The following is a 23,669-nucleotide window of genomic DNA, read 5'->3' as shown; positions in this document are numbered from 1 at the left end:
GAAGGTGCAAAAAAATGAAATACAATTTGCAAGTGATATGAAAGCTCACAGTGAAAGTTTATATAAATATATTTGAGACAAAGGGAGTAATAAGGGAGAATATGGGCCCATTAAAGAGAGGTGCAGGTGAGAATATAATGGATACAGCAATTGGCAGAGTGATAAATGAATATTTTGTATCCATTTTTAGAGTAGAGAAAGTGGACAAAATGTCAACGATATGAGAGAACCTAAAATAAGTTGTGTAACTTATTGGATTTAGAGGAGAACAAGTGGGACAGATAAATCTCCTGGACCAAGTGGTTTTCAATCTAGATTATTAAAGGAAACAGGTGGGGAAATTGCAGATGTGTTTTTCATAATTTCCCAAATCTTGCTAAATTCAGGAATTGTGTCTTTGGATTGTAAATGTACTTCCAAGATTTAAGACAAGAGGGAAGGAAAAAACTGGGGCATGAAATTCCCTTGGTGGGGCCGCTGGCAGAGACACACAGAGGTCCAGTGCCATTTTCCGGGTCTGGATTCCTGCCCAGCCCATGTGCTGTTCTGTGAGGACCCGGGCACACCCTGGGCATCCCCTTCATGCTCTAGAAGGAGTGAAGTGACAGTATCGTGATATTGCTCAGCCAACCTGACTGATGTGAGGCCAGGATTCGAATCTGGACCATGCAGGTCATGCCAATGTCTTTATAGATCACTCTGAAAACAACAAGGCTTCTGCTGCTGGATGGGCCTTTGCCAGGCACCCACATTGTAGAGAAGATAATTTTTAAGAACTTTCTATTCTGTAACATATCTGGAATTACTCTGGAGTGATTTTGGAGGTTTTTTATTGAGTTCATTGATTTGTCAGGGAGTGTTGCTGCATCCTCTCAGGAGGTCAGAGGAGTCGATGACCTGTCCACACAAACATTGTGACAGGTGTGGAAGCAGCAGTGGCAGTGCCTCTCGGTCTGCAGGATGACAGGGAGATTGAGCAGAGAATGCAGAGAGGGAAAGCTCTGCAGCCTGCCCTCTGCCAAGTTGGAGTCACACTCCTCCATGCTCCTTGACAGTGACAGGAGCCTGTCTAGCAGGCCAGCCAATGCATCCAGCATCTCCATGTGCATGTCCATCAGCGCACTCCTGTATCCCACTCCATCAAGATCCTCATCTGAGTCCTCTACAACAGAACTCGTCTGTGACCTCACCCTCCAGTGAGCTGGCAAACAAACCATCCCTCATCTTTGGCCAGACTGCAGCCTACTTATGCCCGGTGACTCACCACATGCTGATTCCACTTCTATACCAGCCTCTAAGGTACATGCAGTGCCAATATCTGAGCGGGTATCAGATAAGAGATGGTGCCTCTTCATCAGTGCTGTGTTGTTACTCTCTCTCTTCCTCCTTGGGCTGTTGTGACTGAGCCAAGGCCAGTTCTTCGGTGTCTGAAAGCAGGAAATCAGAAGGAGAAGGTTGTTGTGAGGGAAGGGGGATGGTGAGAAGCAAGAGGTTCATAGTCACACCATCCGCAGCTTGCACATCACGCCAGACAGTAGGATGAGGGTGAGAAGGGTCATAAGGCAGGAACATGCCATCATCCTCAATGTTGTCAGTGATTCCTGATGGCACCAGCACTGTCACAGCTGGCCCCATGATGCTGAGTGCCGTCTCCTCCGTAGGGCTCAGGAGATGCAGGCATCCCTGCCCCTGGCGGTTCTGTTCTTCTCCCTTTTATTGTGTGCCACCTTGGCCTGCAAGTGAGTAGAATGTCAGTGATTCTGTTGCACAGTGTTTGGGTGATGTGACTGCCACAGCTGAAGGTATGTGTTGGCAGTGAGAGATGGGTGTGAGGCTGGCAGCATTGGTAGGTATGTGACGGTGAAACGGAACATGTGGATGTTGGGCGTGAGTATTGAGTGTTCGGGAGTGCTGCTGAGTGCTGCTGAGTGGTGCATTGAGCAGTATGGGAGGTGCACAGAATTACAGACTCACAGAATTATTACGACACAGTAGTAGGCCATTCTGCACTGATTCTCCAGGTGAACAATTCACTGAGTGCCATTTCCCCGCCTTCTCCCCATAACCCTGCACATTTTTTCTTTTGAGATAACTATCCAATTTCCTTTTGAAAACCTCAATTGAATCTGCCTTCACCAACTCTCAGGCAGTGCACCCAGATCCTAACTACTCGCTGTGTGTAAAAGTTTTTCCTTATGTCGTTTTTTCTTCTTTTGCCAATTACCTTAAATCTGTGCCCTCTCATTCTTGCTCCTTTCCCGAGTGGGAGCAGATTTTCCCTATCTACTCTGTCCAGATCCCTCATGATTTTGAATACCTTTATCAAATCTCCTCCCAGCCTTCTTTTCTCTAAGGAAAACAGGCCCAACATTTCCAAGCTATCTTCGCAAATGAAGTTCTTCATTCCTGGAATATTTTCATGAATATTTTCTCATTCTCTCAAATGCCTTCACATCTTTCCTTAAATGCAACACCCAAAACTGGACGCAATACTCCAGTTGAGGCTGGACCAATGTTTTATACAAGTATAACATAACCTCCTTGCTCTGGTACTCTATGCCCCTCTTAATAAAGCCCAGGATACTGTATGTTTTATTAACCGCTCTCTCAACCTGTCCTGCCACCTTCAATGACTTATGCACTTATACCCCCAGGGCTCTCTGCTCCTGCACCCCTTTAGAATTGTACCCTTTATTTTGTATTGTTTCTCCATGTTCTTCCTGCCAAAATGATTCACTTCACACTTCTCTGCATTGAACTTCATCTGCCACTTGTCCGCCTATTCGACCAACTTGTCTATGTCCTTTTGAAGTTCCACATTATCTTCCTCACTGTTCACAGTGCTTCCAGGTTTTGTATCGTCTGCAAATTTTGAAATTGTGCCCTGTGCACCAAGGTCTTGGTCATTAATATATATCAGGAAGAGAAAGGGTCCCAACACTGACCCCTGGGGAACTCCACTACAATCCTTCTTCCAGTTTGAAAATCATTCTTAACCACTACTCTCTGTTTCCTATCACTCAGACAATTTTGTATCCATGTTGCTTCGTCCCTTTTATTCCATGAGCTATAACTTTGCGCACAACTCTGTTGTGCAGCGCTATATCAATGCCTTTTGGAGGTCCATGTACACCACATCAACAGCATTGCCCTCATTAGCTCTCTCTGTTACCTCATCAGAAAACTCTAGCAAATTAGTTAAACATGATTTTCCTTAAAAAAGCCACACTGGATTTCTTTAGTTAACATGCATTTGTCCAAGAGACGATTAATTTTGTCCCAAATTATTTTTCCTAGAAGTTTCTCCACCAAAGTTAAACTGGCTGGCCTGTAGTTGCTGAGCTTATCTTTACACCTTTTTTAGAACAAAGTTATAACAATTGCAATTCTGAAGTCCTCTGGCACCACCCCTAAGTCTAAGGAAGACTGGAAAATTATGGCCAGTGCCTCCACAATTTCCTCTCTCACTTCCCTCAGTATCCTTGGAAGCATCTCATCCGGTTCTGGTGTCCTATCAACTTTAAGTATTGACAGCCTATCCAGTATCTCCTCCTTATCAATTTTAAATCCTTCTAGTGTATTACCTCCTCTTTCACTGTGGCATCTTCTTCCTTGGTAAAGACAGATGCAAAGATTTCATTTAATACCTCAGCTATGCCTCCTGCCTCCATACGTAAATCCCCTTTTGGGTTCTCAACTGGCCCCACTCCTCCTTTTACTCTTTTTGTGCCTATTGTTATGACCGAGGTGGGAGGAATGCACTGTTTATTCTAGTTCCACTTCTCCACACCATAGATTTAAATGTTTTCCCACTTACCGATGCAATCAATCATCAGCTCTATTTTTATCCAGAATAAAACACACCAACCAGGTTTCTTTAATAAACAACAACATGACCAGTTTATTAGAAAACAAGTCTTAACCAGTAATGAAGTAAAGCACAAACACACAGATTGAAATGTTATAGGTCCCTTTTTACCTTAGCCCCTCACACTCACACACACACACGCACACACACACACATACACCAGTTAACCGGAAAAATAAAAGGGGATTGTTGTTTATAGCTCTGTTACAACAAAACAGACAAAAAAAACCCACTTCGACTGAATACTTGCTCAATCTTAAAAAAAACATGAGATATGTTGTGTTCCAAAACTGGCACACAGTCCAGACTCTGAGTATATGTAGACAAGTCAATGAGATCTTTAGAACTGTTCTTTTCAGGCAGCATTGAGAATTAATTTAGCAGGCTTTTCTTCAAAGACAGGAGATGAAATGAATTGTCACAGGAGACTTTGCAGAGTCTTTTAGAGAGCTGCTGGAAAGCTGAGCTGGGTTGTGGACTTGTCTCTTTCTTTGTGAATTCTTTTCTCTCCTTGGAAGTTCTCTCCCTTTTTAAAGAGATGGAACAGGCTGGGCTGAGCTGGGGCTCTCCTTCAGCTTTATCATTAAAAACTCCAACCCCTTTTTAACAGTTCATTCCCAACTCAAAACAATTCAAAAGTGCAATTGGAAACAGAAAGTCCACAGTCTGACTTGTCATTTCTCTGCACACATCTGCCCCAGTTGCCAAGGTTTCTGTTCTATTTTTGACTTGAGTCATGTGACAAGAAGCAAATGCTGATCAACTTGGCCCACCTCATTCTGAAGATCCAGGTCCAGCAGTGCCTCCCCTTTCGTCGAAGTGGAAACATACTGCTCTTGAAAATTTTCCTGAACACACTTTTGGAACTCTAGCCCCTCTCTGCCCTTAACACTACTATGAGCCCAGTCTATATTTGGATAATTAAAGTCCTTATTATAATTAATGCATGATTCCTTCTGAAGTCTCCAGCATCACAGATACCGGTCTTCAGCTAATTCAATTCACTCCGCGTGATATCAGGAAACGACTGAAGGCATTGGATACTGCAAAGGCTATGGGCCCTGACAACATTCTGGCAATAGTACTGAACACCTGTGCTCCAGAACTTGCAACGTCCATAGCCAAGCTATTCCAGTACAGCTACAACATTGGTATCTCCCCAACAATGTGGAAAATATGTCCTGTGCACAAAAAGCAGGACAAATCCAACCTGACCAATTACTGCCCCATCAGTCTACTCACGATCATCGGTAAAGTGATGGAAGGTGTCTTTGACAGTGCTATCAAGAGGCACTCGCTCAGCAATAACCTGCTCAGTGATGCTCTGTTTGGGTTTCCGCTAGAGCCACTCAGTTCCTAACCTCATTACAGCCTTATTTCAAACATGGACAAAAGAGTTGAACTCAAGAGGTGAGTTGAGAGTGACTGCCCTTGACATCAAGGCAGCATTTGACTGAGTATAGTATCGAGGAGCCCTAGCAAAACTGAAGTCAATGGGAATCAGAGGGAAAACTCAAGACTGGTTGGAGTCATACCTAGCGCAAAGGAAGATGGTTGTGGTTGTTGGAGGTCAATCATCTTAGCTCCAGGGCTTCACTGCAGAAGTTCCTCAGGATAGTGTCCTAGGCCCAACCATCTTCAGCTGTTTCATTAATGATGTTCCTCAATCATAACGTCAGAAGTGGGGATGTTCACTGATGATTGCACAATGTTAGGCACTATTCACGACTCCTCAGATACTGAAGCAGTGTGTGTAGAAATGCAGCAAGACCTGGACAATATCCAGGTTTGGGCTGATAAGTGGCAAGTAACATTCATGCCACACAAGTGCCAGGCAATGACGATCTCCAACAAGAGAGAATCTAACCATCTCCCCTTGACATTCAATGGCATTACCATCACTGAAACCCCCACTATCAACATCCTGGGGGTTACTAATGACCAGAAACTGAACTGGAGTAGCCATATAAATACCGTAGCTACAAGAGCAGGTCATCGGCTAGGAATCCTGCAGCGAGTAACTCACATCCTGACTCCCCAAAGTCTGTCCACCATCAACAAGCCTGGATGGGTGCAGTTCCAACAACACTCAAGAAGCTTGACACCATCCAGGACAAAACGGCCCACTTGATTGGTGCCCCATCCACAAACATTTACTCCATCCACCACCGACGCAGAAGTGTCAGCAGTCTGAACCATCAACAAGATGTACTGCAGCAGTGCACCAAGGCTCCTTAGGCAGCACCTTCCAAACCCACGAACTCTACCACCTAGAAGGACAAGGCAGCAGATGCATGCGTACACCGCCACCTGCAAGTTCCCCTCCAAGCCATACACCTTCCTGACTTGGAAATATATCGCTGTTCCTTCACTGTTGCTGGGTCAAAATTCTGGAATCTCCCTTCCTGATAGCACTGTGGATGTACCTACCCTACATGGACTGCAGCAGTCAAGAAGGCAGCTCACCACCACCTTCTCATGGGAAATTAGGGATGGGAAATAAATGCTGGCCTAGCCAGCATGCCCACATCCCATGAATTAATAAAAAACATTCTTGCTCCTCTCCGTAATTTCCTTTCAAATTTGTTCCTCCACATCTTTCCCACTAGTTGTTGGCCTATTGACTACACCGAGCAATGTAATTGCACCCTTAACTCTAGCCAAATAGATTCTGTCCTTGACCCCTCTGGGACATCCTCTCTGTCAAGCACTGCAATGCTCTCTTTAATCAATACTGCCACCCCTCCCCCTTTTCTTTCTTTCCTATATTTCCTGAACACCTTGTATCCAGGAATATTTAAGATCCAGTCCTGCCCTTCTTTGAGCCAGTTCTCTGTTATAGCTATAGCATTATAACTGCCTATTACTTACTAATCTTATTTATCACACTCTGTGCATTAACATATATGCACAGTAACCCTGATTCAGACTTTATTACTTTGTCTCTTACTCTGAGCCCACCTAATAACTTACTATTTCCTACTCTAGTGCTATCTCTCCCAGTATTCTGTGCACCTTGGTATTCCTCTCTGATATTACCTCCTGGTTCCCACACCCCTGCCAAGTTAGTTTACAACCTCACCGAAAGGACTAGCAAACGCCCCACAAGGAACTCAGTCCAGGATCTATTCAGCTGTAGCCTGTCCAGCCTGTATAGGCCCCATCGCTCCCAGAGCTCTTCCCACTGTCCCAAGAATGTAAAGCCCTCCCTCTTTCATCAGCTTTCCACCCATGTATTCATCTACTTTTTTCTCCTATTTCTATACCCACTTGTGCATGGTATTATGAGAAATCTGGAGATTACTACTTCTGAGATCCTTCTTGCTAATTCCCTACCGAGCTCCTTGAATTCTAACTGCAGGTCCCCATCTCTATTTCTGCCTATGTCATTTGTGCCAATATGGGCCACGACTGCTGGTTGTTCACCCTCCCCCCTCAGCGTGCCCTGCCACCACTCAGTGACATCTTTGACCCTGGCACCAGGGAGGCAACACACCATCAGGTGCATTGGTGTGATGGGTATGAGATACCAGTTGAAGATGCATTCACTGACATTTACACATGTGAGTTAATTTGACTTCTTGTGGCACTGCTGCCAGGTCCTCAGGTCCAGACTCCAGGAGTTGACCTCCCTGGTCAGCATCGTATCCATCACCCTGGAAACTACTCTCTGTTTAGCTGTTCAATTTAACATAATTTGAAGTAGCAACAATATTCTTCAGTGCAGCTTCCCTTTAAGAGGAAGATCCTGCCTTTAAGAAAGAGCAGGCTGTCTGCACCATGTGGTTTCTGAAAAATGATACTGAGCTCCTCTTCTGAGTGCAGAGGCAACCTGCAGAGTTAAGAAGATAGCGGTGCGGTAAGTACTGACTAGACGCTACCATAACGCCAATGAGCTGGGTTCACCAAATTTGTGCTGCCCGCTTCGATCTGAACGGGTGCAGACAGGTCGCAAATTGTGGCCCCCCGCTCCCCAAAATTGGGGTCACCACATTTCTAGCCACATGTTTCACATCAGTTATGGGGAAGTTACTGGAGCCTCCAATTCTGGTCTCTTGCAGTTCCCCAATTTTACTCACTCTGGCGGCCGTGCCTTTAGCTGCCTCGCATCTGAGCTGTAAAATTTCCTCCCTAAACCTCTCTGTCTCTCGACCACTCTCTGTTCCTTTAAGGCGCTCCATAAAACCCTTTGCTTTGACTAAGGGTTTGGTTAGCTGTCCTAATAAATCCTTATGTGGATTGGTGTCAAATTTTGTTTGATAATATTCCTGTTCAATGCCTTGGAACATTTTATTATGTTAAATATGCTATATTTATGCAAGTTGTTCTTGTTGGAATCTTAGCAACAGGGACAGAGCGTCTGAGCATTTGAACAAATGTGAGTTGATCAAAAGAAATCAGCATGGATTTGTGAAGAATATTTGACTAACTCAATTGAATCATTGAGAACAAAAGCAAAATACTGTGGATGCTGGAATTCTGAAATAAAAACAGAAATGCTGGAAATAATCAGCCTTTCAGTTACAGGCCTGAAAGATTGGGCTGAAATTTATACTGCCACCGCCAACATAGACAATGGCAGTCTACACGCATGGACTGCACGTCACAGAGCTGCTGTGATATTCAGCGCAGTGGCTCATTTAAATGGCTGGGGAGGAACGCCCACCCCGATAGTGTGGTGAGTGCGGGCGGTCCGTCCTTGGCAATGGCATCAGAAGCCTTTGCGCAGGTGCTGACGCCATTTATAAAGAGCTTCGAGCACTTCCATTTAATTTAAATATTTAAAGAATGAGGTTTCAAAAATGTTTAAAAACATTTAATTTGCCACTCTCCCATCCCCCCCCCCCACCCCAACAACCATGAAATGCATTATTTGCCCTCTACCCCCCTCCCCCCCACAAAACACTTTCCCTGCCCACCTGACCTTCACCCCAACAAGGTTCATACGAATCTCCAAACTTTCTGGACAAGAGAGGTTGATTGGCAAACTGCACTGTAACCCTTCCTACCATCCCCTACACCAATCAGATGAGTTTGACTCCATCCCCTCCTCCCATACTGGAAAACCTACCTGCTCCCCCTCCTCACCAGTGTTCTGCCTTGGATAGTCATTAATTCAGGTATTTACATATTGAAATTGGTCTCCCGTTGCTGAGCAGCAGCGGGGAGGAGGGGTGCACTGCCGGCAATATGGGGCCAGACCTTTCCAGCAATGAGGTCCGTGCTGGAGGTATTTTCCAGCACCACCCCACCCCACCCCTCGCCACGCTACCCTGATGTTGGAGGGTTTGTAAGATTCAGTCCATCGTCTCTGTTTCTCTCTCGACGTATGCTCCAGACCTGCTGAGTATTTCCAGCATTTTCTGAATCATCGAGGAGATCACTAACATGGTGGGTAGGGGAGTGTTCCATGGGTGTTGCTTGTATGGACTTTCAGAGGTATTTGATAAGGGTCCATTTAAAAGATTATTAAAATAACTAAAAGTGCACAGGATTGGAGATGACCTTGTCATGTTGGTTCGTAATTGGTTGGGAGATTGGAGACAAAGAAGAGAATAATGGGAGTCTACTCGGAATCGTGGGTTGTAACAAGTGGTATTTGCCAAGAATCTGTACTGGTGCATCAGTTTTTCACCATATATATCAACGACTTGGATGAAGGAATAGAGAACTGTGTATTCAAGTTCACAGAAGGCACTAAGTTAGGAGCAACAGTAAGTTGTGTACATGGGAGTAGGAAGTTACAAGATGTGGACTGATTAAGTAAGTGGGCAAAACTGTGGCAGATAGAGTTCAATATGCAGAGGTATGAAGTCAACCATTTTGGATATAAAACAACACAAATTGGGAGATTTTCATATCAGCAAGAAACCAGATTTTGTAACAGAGCAAAATGATTTGGGTGTCCATGCTGTTACGACTGAGCTGGGTTGAGTGCACTGTTAATTCAGTCCCACTTCTCCACAGATCACAGCATATAAATAAATTTTCCCACTTACAGAAACAGCCAATTAGATACTCTATTTGTCCCTGAATAAAGCACACCAACCAGGTTTCTTTAATCAACAACAACATCAACTGTTTATGATAAAACCAAGTCTTAACCATAGTGAAGTAAATCCATATACAAATTGAGATATTAAAGCTCCTTGTTTTCCCTAGCCCTCATGCACATGCACATACATTAAAAAAAAACGTTAACCCAAGAAAAAAGAATTTTGGTTTACAGCTTTTTCATAGGAATGAATGAAAGGAATAATAAAAAAAAACTTAGTCTGTCACGGGTTGGTAGGAGGTTCTTCGGTTTGGTGAGGTGTCCCAAAGTTGAATAGTTGGATGCCACTCAAAATCTTTCCAGGCGAGGTCAATGAAGTTTGTGACAGATAGGCGTTCAAAGAACTTCAACTGGCAAAGACTTCACATAAGGTCTTCCATCAGTGGTGTAACAACAGTTCCTCTTAGGTCTTACAGCGGCAGTATAGTAGTAGAAGAGTTCTTCAAATTTTAGAATTTCTTAAATCACAGGAGGCAACAGGAACCATACTTGATGCAGGGATTCTTCAAAGGCAGGAGGCAATAGGAATCTGCCGCATTTGAAATACAGGGTTTCTTTACAGAGAGGTAATACTTTTTCTCGGTCTTCTTCAGATCTCCAGGCAAGTCAAAATCAAATTTCAAATGCCTGCTTTTTGTCCAAACTCACTGGCTTTTTAAAGTTCCAAACTGAAAGCAAAACCTTCCTGAAACAAGTCACGTGCCCAGTCACAAAGTCTCCCTTGTCACTCACGGAGTGGCTCTGAGATTAAACCTCTTGCTGGTTTCCTTCAAATTACCAGCTTTCTGCCCTTGTTTACAAGTTCAGCTTTTGTTGAACTTCCTTTTAAAATATCCATAGCCTCAATGTCCACTGAAATCCTTTTACAGTTTTTTAAAGACACACAGAATCCTAAGTTGGTCAAAGTAAAACAAAATCCTTGCAAAAATGCCCACAAACCACTAAATATAAATGAAATTGTTGTCCTTTAGCTCCTTGACTCAAGGGAGCTGCAATACAATGAGACAAAATTGTTCTTCAGTTGTACAGAGTCTTGATCTGACCCCATTGGGACCAGTTCATTCAGTTTGGGCACCGATCCTCAGGAAGGAGAGATTAGCCTTAGAGGTGGTATAGAATATATTGACTGGAATAATGGCAGAGCTGAAAGGATTAAATTATGAGGACAGTTTGTATAAAGTTGTCTTGTTTTCCCTTTAGCTTGAAAGCTTGGAGAGTGATTTACTCGAGGCTTTTTCAATGTTAATGGAATTCAATAGCGTAACTGCAGAGAACCTATTTCTTCTGGTGGGAATTCATGACAAGAGGACATAATCTTAAAATTAGAGCTCAGCCAATCCAGAGTGAAATGAGGAAGCAATTGTTCTCACAAAGGTGGTGGAAATATTACATTTACTGAACAAAAGGCTGTGGATTCTGGGTGAATTGAAATTTTCAGGACTAAGATTGATAGATTTTTATTAGGTATGAGTAATAAGGGATATGGAGCAAATACAAGACTTGAGATATAGAGCAGTCATGATCTAATTGAATGGTGAAACAGGCAAGAGTCTGAATGGTCTACTGCTGTTTATAGGAAATAAAGGGCAGCTTGAGGATTCCTGCAGGTTAAAGGCATCATTGCAGTTCCCAGGAATCCTGCTGCACACTTCCATGATGTGTTACATCATCACACACCAACTGGATATGCAAGCAATGAAATGCCTTTGTTCCAATGTTTCTATCATATTTCTGCCTCCATATTCTCAAGAATTATTTCATAGATTAAAACAAGTTGCACTGAAATGACAAGCAATTTGTTGCAAATAGTTACACTTTTAACTAAATATGAATATACGAATTAGGTGCAGGAGTAGGCCACTCGGCCCCTCGAGCCTGCTCCGCCATTCAAGAAGTTCATGGCTGAATTGATTACTCCACATTTCCACCTACCTCCAATAACCTTCCACCCCCTTGTTTATCAAGAATCCATCTACCTTTGCCTTAAAAATATTCAAAGTCTCTGCTTCCACCGCCTTTGAGAAGCAGAGTTCCAAAGATTCATGAACCTCAGAGAGAAAAAATGTTCTCCTCATTTCTGTCTTAAATGGGTGATCCCTTATTTTTAAACAGTGACCCCTAGTTCTAGATTCTCCCACAAGGGGAAACATCCTTTCCACTTCCAGCCTGTCAGGACCACTCAGGATCTTATATGTTTCAATCAAGTTGCCTCTTATTCTTCTAAATTCCAGCAGATACAAGCCCAGCCTGTCCAATCTTTCCTCATAAGACAGCCTGCTCATTTCAGGTATTAACCGAGTAAACCTTCCCTGAACTGCTTCCAAAGCATTTCCATCCTTCCTTAAATAAGGAGACCAGTACTGTACACCGTACTCCAGATGTGGTCTCACCAATGCCCTGTATAGCTGAAGCATAAGCTCCCTGCTTTTGTATTCAATTCCCCTTGCGATAAATGATAACATTCTAGTAGCTTTCCTAATTACGTGCTGTACCTGCATACTAAGCTTTTGCGATTCATGCACTAGGACACCCAGATTCCTCTGCATCTCAGAACACTGCAATCTCTCACCATTTAAATAATATGCTTTTTTTTATTCTTCCTGCCAAAATGGACAATTTCACATTTTCGCACATTATACTCCATTTGCCAGATCTTTGCCCACTCACTTAACCTATCATATCCCTTTGTAGCCTCCTTATGTCTTCTTCATAACTTATTTTCCTATCGATTTCTTTGTCATCAGCAAAGTTGGCAACCATACCTTTGATTCCTTCATCTAAGTCATTTATATAAATTGTAAAAAGTTGAGGCCCCAGCACAGATCCCTGTGGTACACCACTCGTTACATCTTGCCAACCAGAAAATGACCCATTTATGCCTACTCTGTTTCCTGTTCGCTAGCCAATCTTCTATCCATATCAATATGTTACCACCCTCCGCCACACCCTCCCCCCCCCCCCCCCCCCTCCCACACCATGAGCTTTTATTTTTTGCACTAACCTTTGATGTGGCACCTTATCAAATGTTTTCTGGAAATCTAAGTACAATACATCCACTGGTTCCCCCTCATCCACAGCATGTGTAACTCCCTCAGAGAACTCCAATAAATTGGTTAAATACAATTTCCCTTTCACAAAAGCATGTTGACTCTGCCTGATTATCTTGAATTTTTCTGAGTGCTGTGTTATAATGTTTCTAATAATAGCTTCTAACATTTTCTCAGATGTTAAGCTAACTGGCCTGTAGTTTCCTCCTTTCTTTCTCCCTGCCTCCCTTTTTGAATAAAGGAGTTACATTCATTATTTTTCAATCTAATGGAACCTTCTGGCCGAATAACTGTAAAAGTCTTGAGTCCATCCGACTTCTGATGTCACACTTTATTATTACAGATGCATTGACCTGAGGGAATCCAGGCACTTACAACTAGCTGTCAAATCCACTCAGAAATAATTACCCTCTAATCTCAGGATGTGATGAATGCAGCATTTAGATGTTGGGGTCTTCAAGGTCAAGTTAAACACAATGCTACTTTGCAGAAGAATGACTGTTGCATGGTATAATGTCTCTGCCCTAATATACAGCTGAATTATTGAGCAAAGCCACAGCAAATTTTCTAGTGAAAAATAATTAAATATATGTGATGTAATCATTTTCAATTCTGGACCTAAATTATGAACTCAATTCGCTAATTCCACAAGTTGCCTATTGACTCCTCCCCCATTTTCCTGACAGCTGAACTCATTCTGGGGTTTGTCGCTCAGGTGCTGCTCACACTCTGCTTTCCTGTCCAAGTGAACATTATGACTGCAATAGGACATAGATAGGCTAGCAGAATGGGAGATAAGTGGCAAATGACGATTAATTCAGAGAAGTGTGAGGTGATGCATTTTGGCAGAATGGAGAGGGAGAGGCACTGTGGACTTAATGGCATAGTTTTAAAGACTGTGCAGTGACAGAAGGATCTGGGGGTTCATGTGCATAGATCCTTGAAGATGGCAAGAGATATTGAGAGAGTAGTTAGCAAAGCATGTGGGATCTTGGGCTTCATAAGTAGAGATACTGAGTACAAAAGCAGGGACGTTATGCTGAACCTTTATAAAGCACTGGTTGGGCCACAACTAGACTATTGAGTCAGTAAGATCGCACATTGTGGATCTTCTATTGTAAATCTCTGACAGAAAATCACAGCACTACCTTCTGGATTGCTGCTGTAAACTGAAACTTCATTATTGACTCTCTCTCCAGTGACACACTGCAGATGCTACACCAAGTATATACGGCAGCCTCAAATGAACAATTCACTACATATCAAATGAACAATAAATGAACAATACACTACATTCCACCCCTTCTTGGTAAATGTGAGTTTCAATGGTTTGTTTACAATTGTTCTGTTTGGACATTACTACAGTTTATAACATAGTCGCTTAAGTATGGAGGATGTTTTCACTCAGAGGTAGGATAATAACGTGTGACAATAGGTGTTGTCTCAACTAACTCATGTGTTTCATCTGAAGTGTCGATGTCTGGATCAGACACAATGCTTGCGGATGGTGCTTGCAACACTTTGAAGAATGATGTGTTTCGTGTGATAATTTGAGAACCAGGTATAGCAATGATCAGTGATCTTTTTGCATTGGTCACAACAAATGGATGGATGTTAGGAGTGTGGTTTGCTTTCCAGCATAACCATCACCTTTCACAAGCACTTTGTCTCCTAGCTTTAGTGGTTTCTTTCTGAATTTCATATTTCAGTCTGTGTTTACTTTTATGCAATCTTTCTGTCCTCAATCATGCTCCCATACATGTTGACTAGCTTTGCGAGGTAGATCAGGAAGATGTGTGCACATAGGAAGATGAATGTAGCTGGAAGCTTTCCAGTGATTGGGTGAGGAGTCGCTCTGTAATTGTAAAGAAAACAAAACAATTCCTGCTTCCAGGACTTGCTGTCAGCACTTGCTGTACGGATCACATTTTGTTGAATCTCTCAACTTCTCCATTAGCTCTTGACCAATAGGGTGTGATTTTTCAGTGAGTTAAGACCAGTTATTCACAAATTTACTGAACTCACTGTTGTTGAATGGGGGTCCATTGTCACTTCTCATCGTTTGAGGGACTCCAAACAAAGTGAAAATCTGATCAAGCTTCGACATGACTGCTTTCACTGAGATAGACGTAATTATTTCTACAACTGGGAATCTGCTGTAGTCGTCAGTGATAACAAGCAAGTGCTCATCATTGGGAAAGTCTCTGAAGTCTATGCTAACTTCAGTCCATGGGCCTGCAGGTAGCTCAGACATGTTAAGCGGATCATGACGATTTGACATTATGGTTGTTTGACATGGAAAACACTGATTAATGTTGTGCTCCACCATCTGGTCAATACCAGGAACTATAGCTTTTCCTGAAGAAGTTGCTCGTTTTGACAATTCCCTGGTAACCCTCATGTGATATTTCAATAACACGTTCTCTCAGTGGCTGTGGAATGATGATGCAGTTACTGTGTAACACAAGATCAAAAGTGGCTGCAAGTGTGAGCTCATTTTGAACATTTGAAGGCCTTGTGGCAGGCCTTGTACCAGATCATTGTTGACACCTTCCCCAAAGCATATGAGAAAATGGGTCTTTCACTGAACAGTCAGAAAACAAAAATCCTCTTTGAACCAGCTCCCAGAGCACAACACCTCCACCGTCAATCAAGATCAATGGTGAGATCCGGGAAAACGTGGACCCTTTTCAATATCTTGAGAGCCTCCTCTCGTTGAAGGCAGATATAGATGACAAGGTTCATCATCGCCTCCAATGTGTCACATCAGCCTGCAGCGAACTAAGGAAGAGAGTATTTGAGGATCAGGATCTCAAACCTGAGACTAAGATTGTGGTTTACTGGGCAGCAGTGATCCCTATGCTCCTATAAACTTCAGAGACTTGGACAACCTACAACAAGCACCTCAAAGCACTGGGGAAATACCACCAGAGGTGCCTCCGCAAGATCCTCCAAATCCAGTGGCAAGAATGGCGGTTCAACAGCAGTGTACTCTCCCAAGCCAACCTGCCCAGCATCGAGATACGAATCACCCAAAACCAGCTCTGCTTGGCAGGACATGTCATTTGCATGCCTGACACCAGACTCGTGAAGCAGATGTTCTACTCAGAGCTTGGTCACAGCAGGAGACTCCCAGGAGGACAGTGGAAACACTTTAGAGATGTCCTCAAAGTATCGCTGAAGTGATCAAACATCCCCATTGGATCATGGGCGTCCCTGGCTCATGACCATCCTAGATGGAGAAAGATCATTGAGGAAGGCATCGTACACCTCGAGGGACTTCATTGCGAACATGCAGAGATGAAATCGAGGTGTCAGAGTTAGCGCACAAACCTCCAAACTACTCATCTACCTGACCCTTCAAGCACCACCTGTCCCTCATGTGGCAGAGTCTGCAGATCACACATTGAACTAATCATCCATTTCAAAACCCATCGAACCGGAGTGGAATCAAGTCATCCTTGATCCTAAGGGACAGCCTATGAAGAAGAAGAAGGGTCTAATATCCGATTAAATTTAGAATCAGAAAAGAAAACATTTCACGCGCTGTGCCTGTCTCTCCACTGTCTGTATCTGTCTTTGTAAAATATACGATAGATCGGATTATAAACAGTACTTTAACATATCTAGCTGAAGCCTCTGTTTAATAAGGAAAATATAACAATATACTAGTATGACTTAAACACTATTACTCATTTAAACTGTTGCTAAGCTCACATTGCTAAGTAAACATTAACCTTGTAGGATTGGCACAGCTTTCCAAACTGCAACAGGTCCGAGGCTGGCAAACTGTCCAAAGGAAGATTCCAAGAAAAACAGTGGTATCCCTGCGAGTGCCAGCATGAGTGTGTAGGGAATAAGAAACGCACCTGGAAAATAGAGAAAAGAAATTCAACAGAGTGTAAAATCGAGTGGAACTAAAACAGGCTTTCAAGCTGAATCTCCTCGTTCCCACAAGGCAACTTGAGTTAAAAGTACCCCTGAAATCTCTAAGAAAACATGTTTTTCTGTCTCTATCTATCTAATCTGTCTCTCTGTCTGTATGTTTATCTATCTATTTTTATTTCTACCTAATCTGTCTGCCCAGAAATATTTTTACTCCCATCTATCTCTATATAGAAAATCAATTTATCTTCATTCTCCCCTATTTTATTCGCCATATCAGGATTGTAATAAGATTTTATGATGCGAATGTACATTAATATATGGGAAATGCTTGACTCTCAGCTGCAGTTCTAAAAGTTCAGTTAAAGAAAGAAGTTACAAAGAAATTCCCACCTTGTAATATTCACTTTACCTGAATCAAAATATTTTCTGTCCCTTTCTGTAATCATGTTATGATATTTTTACACTTTTGTTCTTGGTTTCTATTAATCCAGTTTTGGGGGGTTGTGAAGAGCACCTGATACAAGCAGGTATGACCCAACTTAAAAACCTGACCCCAGAGCCTGATTGAGGAGACTGATAACTGAGGATTTCAGAGATTGTGTATAAATTGTGTCTGATGTGGACATTCATGCATTTTAAACAATAATACTTTTCAAATATTCAAAATTAATAAATCATCATTTTGATAAACCTGCTAAGGCTCGTTCATATCTGTTTTAAAATACCATTTATTTGATGTGTTGCACTCTTAACTACAACTTTAAACCATCACCTTAACATGACCTACATCCTAAGGAAAAAATCCTGCAAATAATTTCAAACAGAGATTGAATTCATTATTCTTGAATACTAGCATTGTTTAATCCTGTATTATCTACCTAAGTAATAAACAATATCCTGTTTCATTGAATTTAATATTCTTTATAGAGGGGAACACTGAAATGGCAGAGACACTAAATCAGTATTTTGCCTCAGTTTTCACAGTGGAGGACATTAGTACCATCCCAATAGTAACAGATAATGCAGAGGTTATAGAAAGGGAGGAACTTAGAACAATCATCATCACGAGGAAAAAAGTACTGAGCAAACTATTGGGATTGAAGGCAGACAAGTTCCCAGGGCCTGATGTCCTACACCTTAGGGTCTTAAAAGAAGTGGCAGTGGAGATAGTGGATCCATTGGTAATAATATTCCAAAATTCCTTAGATGAGGGAAAGGTTCCAGTGGATTGGAAAAATGCTAATATAATGCCCTTATTCAAAAAAGGAGGGAGGCAGAAAGTAGGAAACTATAGACCAGTTAGTTTAACATCTGTCATTGGGAAATTGTTAGAATCCATTATGGAGGAAGTAATAACAGGACATTTAGAAAGTCAAAACGCAATCCAGTAGAGTCAGCATGGTTTTATGAAGGATAAATCATGCTTGACTAATTTGCTAGATTTCTTCGAAGATGTAACAAGTAAAGTGGATAATGGGGATCCTGTAGATGTAGTATATCTGGACTTCCAGAAGGCATTTGATAAGGTGCCACACAAATGGTTAATACACAAGGTAAGATCACATGGGGTTAGGGGCAATTTATTAGCTTGGATAGAGGATTGGCTAACCAACAGAAAACAGAGTCGGGATAAATGGGTCTTTTTCTGGTCGGCAAGATGTAACTAGTAGGGTGCCATAGGGCTTGGTCCTTGGGTCCCAACTATTTACAATCTATATCAATGATTTGGATGCAGGGATAGAAAGTATTAAGCCAAATTTGCAGATGGCACTAAAATAGGTGGGGTAGTAAGTTGCAATAAAGAAATAAGAAACTTACAAATGGATATGGATAATTTAGGTGCATGGGCCGAAATTTGGCAAATGGGGTTTAACATGGATAAGTATGAGGTTATCCATTTTTGTCGGAAGAATAGAAAGGCAAATTATTATCACAATGGAGAGAAACCTCAGAGTGCTTCGGTACAGAGGGATCTGGGTGTCCTCGTGCATGAATCGCAGAAAACCACTATGCAGGTGCAGCAGGTAATAAGGAAGGCAAATGAAATTTTGGCATTTATTGTTAAAGGAATAGAGTATAAAAGTAAGGAAGTGTTGCTGCAACTGTACAAGGTATTAGTAAGACTGCACCTGGAGTATTGCATACAGTTTTGGTCACCACGTGAAGAGGGATGTAGTTGCATTGGAGGCAGTTCAGAGGAGATTCACTAGATTGATTCCAGAGATGAGGGGCTTGTCTTATGAAGAGAGATTGAGCAGTTTAGGCCTTTACTCTCTAGAGTTCAGAAGAATGAGAGGAGAACTAATTGAGATAGTATATAAGATGATTAAGGGAAGTGACAAAGCAGACGTTAAGAGGATGTTTCCTCTTGTGGACAATCTAGAATGAGAGATCATAGTTTTAGGATAAGGAGTAGCAGATTTAAAATAAAGATGAGGAGAAATTATTTCTCTCAAAGGGTCATGAGTCTGTGGAATTCATTACCCCAGAGTGCGGTGGATGCTGGGACATTGAGTAAATTTAAGGAGGAGATAGACAGATTTTTAATGATTAATGGGTTGAAGGGTTATGGAGAACAGGCAGGAAAGTGGAATTAAGGCCGACATGAGATCAACCATGAGCAGGCTGGAGGGGCTGAATTGCCTGCTCCTGCTCCTAGTTCTTATGTTCTTATAAATCAATGAATTGTTCCCTTTATTTCTGCCTTTCTCTCCCCTGTATTTTGGATTTCACTCCAGTACAAGGACTAGGGATAAAGCTATCTTAGAACTCATATAGTGTAATGGGCTAATTAGCAATGTTGTAGTGAAAGATCCACTGGGAAATATTGATCATAATACCATTGAATTTCATGTTAAGTTTGAAAGTGACACATTTCAATCACAAACAAGAATCATAAACAAAGCCAATTACGAAGGTATGAGGGGAGAACTGGCTAAGGTTAATTGGGTAAATAGACTGGAAGGTATGCCAGTAAATGAAGAGTGGGAAACATTTAAAGAAACAATTCAAAGAGTTCAACAAAAGTACATTCTGCTCAAAAACAAAAACTCATCAAGAAAGACCCATTCATGGATCACTTAGGAAGTTAAGGAGACTATTAGACTAAAAGAAGAGGTTTAAGATGTTGCAAAAAATATTAGCAAGTCTGATGATTGGGAGTGCTTTAGAAACCAGCAAAGGGTCACCAAAAAGTTGATAAAAAGGAAAAAAAATAGAATGAGCGTAAACTAGCCAGCAGTATATAACAGATTGTAAGAGCTTTTATAAGTACATACAAAGGAAAAGTGTAGCTAAAGTAAATGTTGGTTCCTTAGAGGCAGAGACAGGAGAAAGCATCATAGGGAATGAAGAAATGGCAGAGGCATTGAACAAATATTTTGTGTCTGTCTTCACAGTAGAGGACACAAGTTCCATACCAGAAATGGGCAATAACCTAGGGGTGAAAAAGAGTGAGAAAATTAAGGAAATTGATATCAGCTGAGAACAAGTATTGGAGAAACTTGAGGGACTAAAATCTGACAAGTCCCCGGGACCAGATGGCCAACATCCTCGGGTTCTAAAAGAGATAGCTGCAGAGATAGTGGATGTGCTGCATATGATTTTCCAGAATTCCTTAGATTTATGAAAAGTCCTGTAGATTGGATGTTGGCAAATGTTACACTGATTTTCAAGAAAAGGGGTGTAGAGAAAACAGGGAACAAAAGGCCAGTTAGCCGACAATCAGCTGTTGGGAAGATTCTGGAATCTATTATTAAAGAAGTGTCAAGCAGGCCTCCACCTGCCAAGAATGAGGCATATTAATTTTGCTACATGGTCATTAAATTTCAAATTGTTGCTAGGAAGAGAAGGCCTGTTACAAGGGAATGCCAGGCCCCTGGCTAGAAAGACATTTTTGCAAAATTACAGACAAGGGACCATTCCCTGACACATATAATACACAGAGCCAAGACATGGTCAGACCAGTCAGTCACATGACTAACTGGCTGTTGCAGAATTTTTGAACTGAGAGCCTGTAGAAAGCTCTTTGCACCTGGATTGAAGATGATCTCCTGTCTGCCCGTCTGCTCCCATCTCTTTCTCATGGAACTCCAAAACCTACTGAAGACACATGCACCCCAAGAGAGAAAAGTCTCTACAGCGAAAAATGTTTAAGAAGAATACTGGGCCCCAACAAAAAGCAAGATCTACCTACAATAAAGGATTGCAGCAAGTTCAAAGCACAGCAACAAAAAAAACCTCTTCATACATTGCCTCAACCCTTTCTACTTTATTTTTCCTCTGCTCTATCTGTCCCTGTCTGCATGCGTGTATCGCGTCGGCATGCTAACGTGAGTGTGTCATGTATCTGTAGATGTTAAATGAATTAGTGTTTAAGTTTAATAAAATTTCACTTTTCTTCTTCAAACTTAAGAAAGCCTGTTTGTGCTGGTTTCTTTGCCTTATAATTGGAAATGGTGAACAAGGATTCACCAAGGGTGAGCTAAAACATGGAGTGTTTAAAATTAAACACTGTTACAGTAAGACCAGGTGAAGACTAAAAGGGAACCCTAGACCTATTTCTCACCTGGTCACAGCAGAAGTCTTAACAATGCACTTGGAAAAGCATAATATGAATGGAACAAGTCAACATGGTGTTACTAAAGGGAAATCCTGTTTGACAAATTTATTCGAGTTTTTTGAGGATGGAACTAGTCGGGTAGATCAAGGGGAACCAGTAGATATAGTACACCTGGATTTCCAAAACGCATTTGATAAGGTGCCACATAAAAGCCTATTGGACAAGATAAGGGCTCACAGTATTGAGGGTAATATATTAGCGTGGATAGAGGATTGGTAAACAGACGGGAAGCAGAGTGGGCATAAATTGGGAATTTTCAAGTTGGCAGGCAGTGAATAGTAGGGTGCTGCAAGGATTAGTGCTGGGGTCTCAGCTATTTACACTTTATATTAATTTCTTGGATGAAGAGGCAGAGAGTAATGTATCTAAGTTTGTCGATTATACAAAGCTCGGTGAAAAGGTAAGCTGCGGAAGGAGGTCGAGAGGCTGCAAAGAGATATAGACAGATGAAATGAGTGGGCAACAAGATGGAAAATGGAGTATAGTGTAGGGAAATGTGAAGTTGTTAACTTTGGTTGCAAAAAAAGCACAAGATTTTTTAAAAGGTGTGAAACTGGTTAGTGCTGATGTTCAGAGAGATTTAGGGGTACTTGTATAAGGAATGCACAAAGTGAACATGCAGGTGCAGCAGGCTATTAGGAAGGCTTTACTGCAAGGGTATTGGAGTACAGGAATAAAGAAGTCTTATTAAAATTGTACAGGGCTTTGGTGAGACCGCACCTGAAATACTGTGTGCAGTTTTGGTTACCACATTTAAGAAAGGATATACTTGCACTAGTGGCAGTGCAGTGAAAATTTAATAAATTGGTCCCTGGGATGAGGGGGTTGTCCTGTGATGAGAGGCTGAATAAATTGGGCCTGTATTCTCTGGAGTTTAGGAGAATGAGAGGCAATCTAGACGAGACGTACACGATTCTGAAAGGGCTTGATTGGGTAGAAGCTGAGAGATTGTTTCTGCTGGTCGGGGAATCGAGAACTCGGGGGCACAGTCTCAGGATAAGGGGCCGATCATTTAGGGCTGAGACGAGGAGAAATTACTGCACTCAAAGGGTTGTGAATCTTTGGAATTCTCTACCCTCGAGGGTTGTGGATGCTCCGTCATTGAATATATTTAAGGATGGGATAGATAGATTTTTGGTGTCACAGGGAATCAAGGGATATGGTGAGCTGGCAGGAAAGTAGAATTAAAGCCCAAGATCAACCATGATCGTACTGAATGCAGAGCAAGCTCGATGGGCTACTTCTGCTCCTACTTCTTGTGTACTTGTGTTCTTGTGAGTACCTCCTCCATTTCTGTAAGCCAGGTAAGGGAATCTCCAGACATTGCCCAGACCCACAGCATAACCGATTATTGACAGCAAGTAGTCAGTTTTCGAGGACCAGTTCCCTCGCTCCACATTCTCGTCACTTTCACCCACATGTTCATTGGTTGCAGCCTGGAGGAAAAAGAAGAAATGACCGACTCAGAAATTGAACTTTGTTAGACTAAAATTCAATCAAAAAGTACAGTTTTCACCCACTGCACATGCACTCTGTTATTCTCCATATAGCAGCATTCAGCTTGTAATTTGGAAACACCCTGAACCCCGCTGAGAGCCTCTGCAATTCACAACAACCAAAATCCCCAAATCATCAGCACCTCTCAGGGTTTTGCATGAGTTTTCCTGTCATGTTTTGATAAAATACTCACAATGTACTTTGTAGGGTGTGTTTGGGGATCATTCTGTGAGAACCCAGATAAAACTAACTCCCTCTGGTCCATTTTTGGACAGTGATGATCGATTCTTCCACTTGCTCAGGGACTTGGATTTAAATCTTGAGGAAGATGCTTTGGTCCAAAAGTCTTCAAACTTTGTACTGCTTTGGGACTCTGGTTAAGGATTAATAAGCTCCACACCAGGCAATGATTCTTCCACAGTCAGAAGCCAATCCCTTAAGCTGTTTAAAAGGGGTGTAACTCTACTCACTCAGGGTCTGGTGATATCCAGGTTCTCAGACTATTTCTGTTGTTCATCAATTTGCAGATTAAACATTATTTTTTCAGGTTGACTGCATTAGTTTCCGAACACTCGCTACCAAAGTGCACTTATTCTGCATCTACAGGTTTGACAGCAGCAGTATTTTTAAAAGTGACAGCACCAAGTGAACCTGGATCAGTCAGGAGCTCAGGCAAGGCAGGACTATGGATGT

General features: G+C 42.1%; 1 protein-coding gene across 5 annotated transcripts in view; it reads right to left on the bottom strand.

Annotated features, from left to right (window-relative positions):
* Positions 1 to 23,338, bottom strand: part of LOC137377780 (sodium- and chloride-dependent neutral and basic amino acid transporter B(0+)-like) — a 96,339-nt gene extending 73,001 nt beyond the window's left edge. For 4 of the 5 annotated variants that reach the window (XR_010976485.1, XM_068047826.1, XM_068047829.1 and 1 more), the window contains exons 1-3: positions 23,170 to 23,338; positions 22,762 to 22,915; positions 16,708 to 16,839 (exon numbers count right to left, since the gene is read on the bottom strand). Coding sequence is in view for 4 of the 5 variants with exons in the window: in XM_068047826.1 (XP_067903927.1) it covers positions 16,708 to 16,839; positions 22,762 to 22,915; positions 23,170 to 23,241 (358 nt within the window). In the remaining variant the exon portion in view is untranslated. Of the gene's footprint in view, positions 1 to 16,707; positions 16,840 to 22,692; positions 22,742 to 22,761; positions 22,916 to 23,169 lie in introns of those variants that run through there. The other variant, XM_068047827.1, reaches the window with a different exon arrangement.
* Between the last annotated feature and the right edge of the window lie 331 nt (positions 23,339 to 23,669).

This window comes from Heterodontus francisci, chromosome 15, assembly GCF_036365525.1.
Source record: "Heterodontus francisci isolate sHetFra1 chromosome 15, sHetFra1.hap1, whole genome shotgun sequence".
NCBI lineage: Eukaryota > Metazoa > Chordata > Chondrichthyes > Heterodontiformes > Heterodontidae > Heterodontus > Heterodontus francisci.
This window is presented reverse-complemented; position numbering and strand designations above follow the sequence as displayed.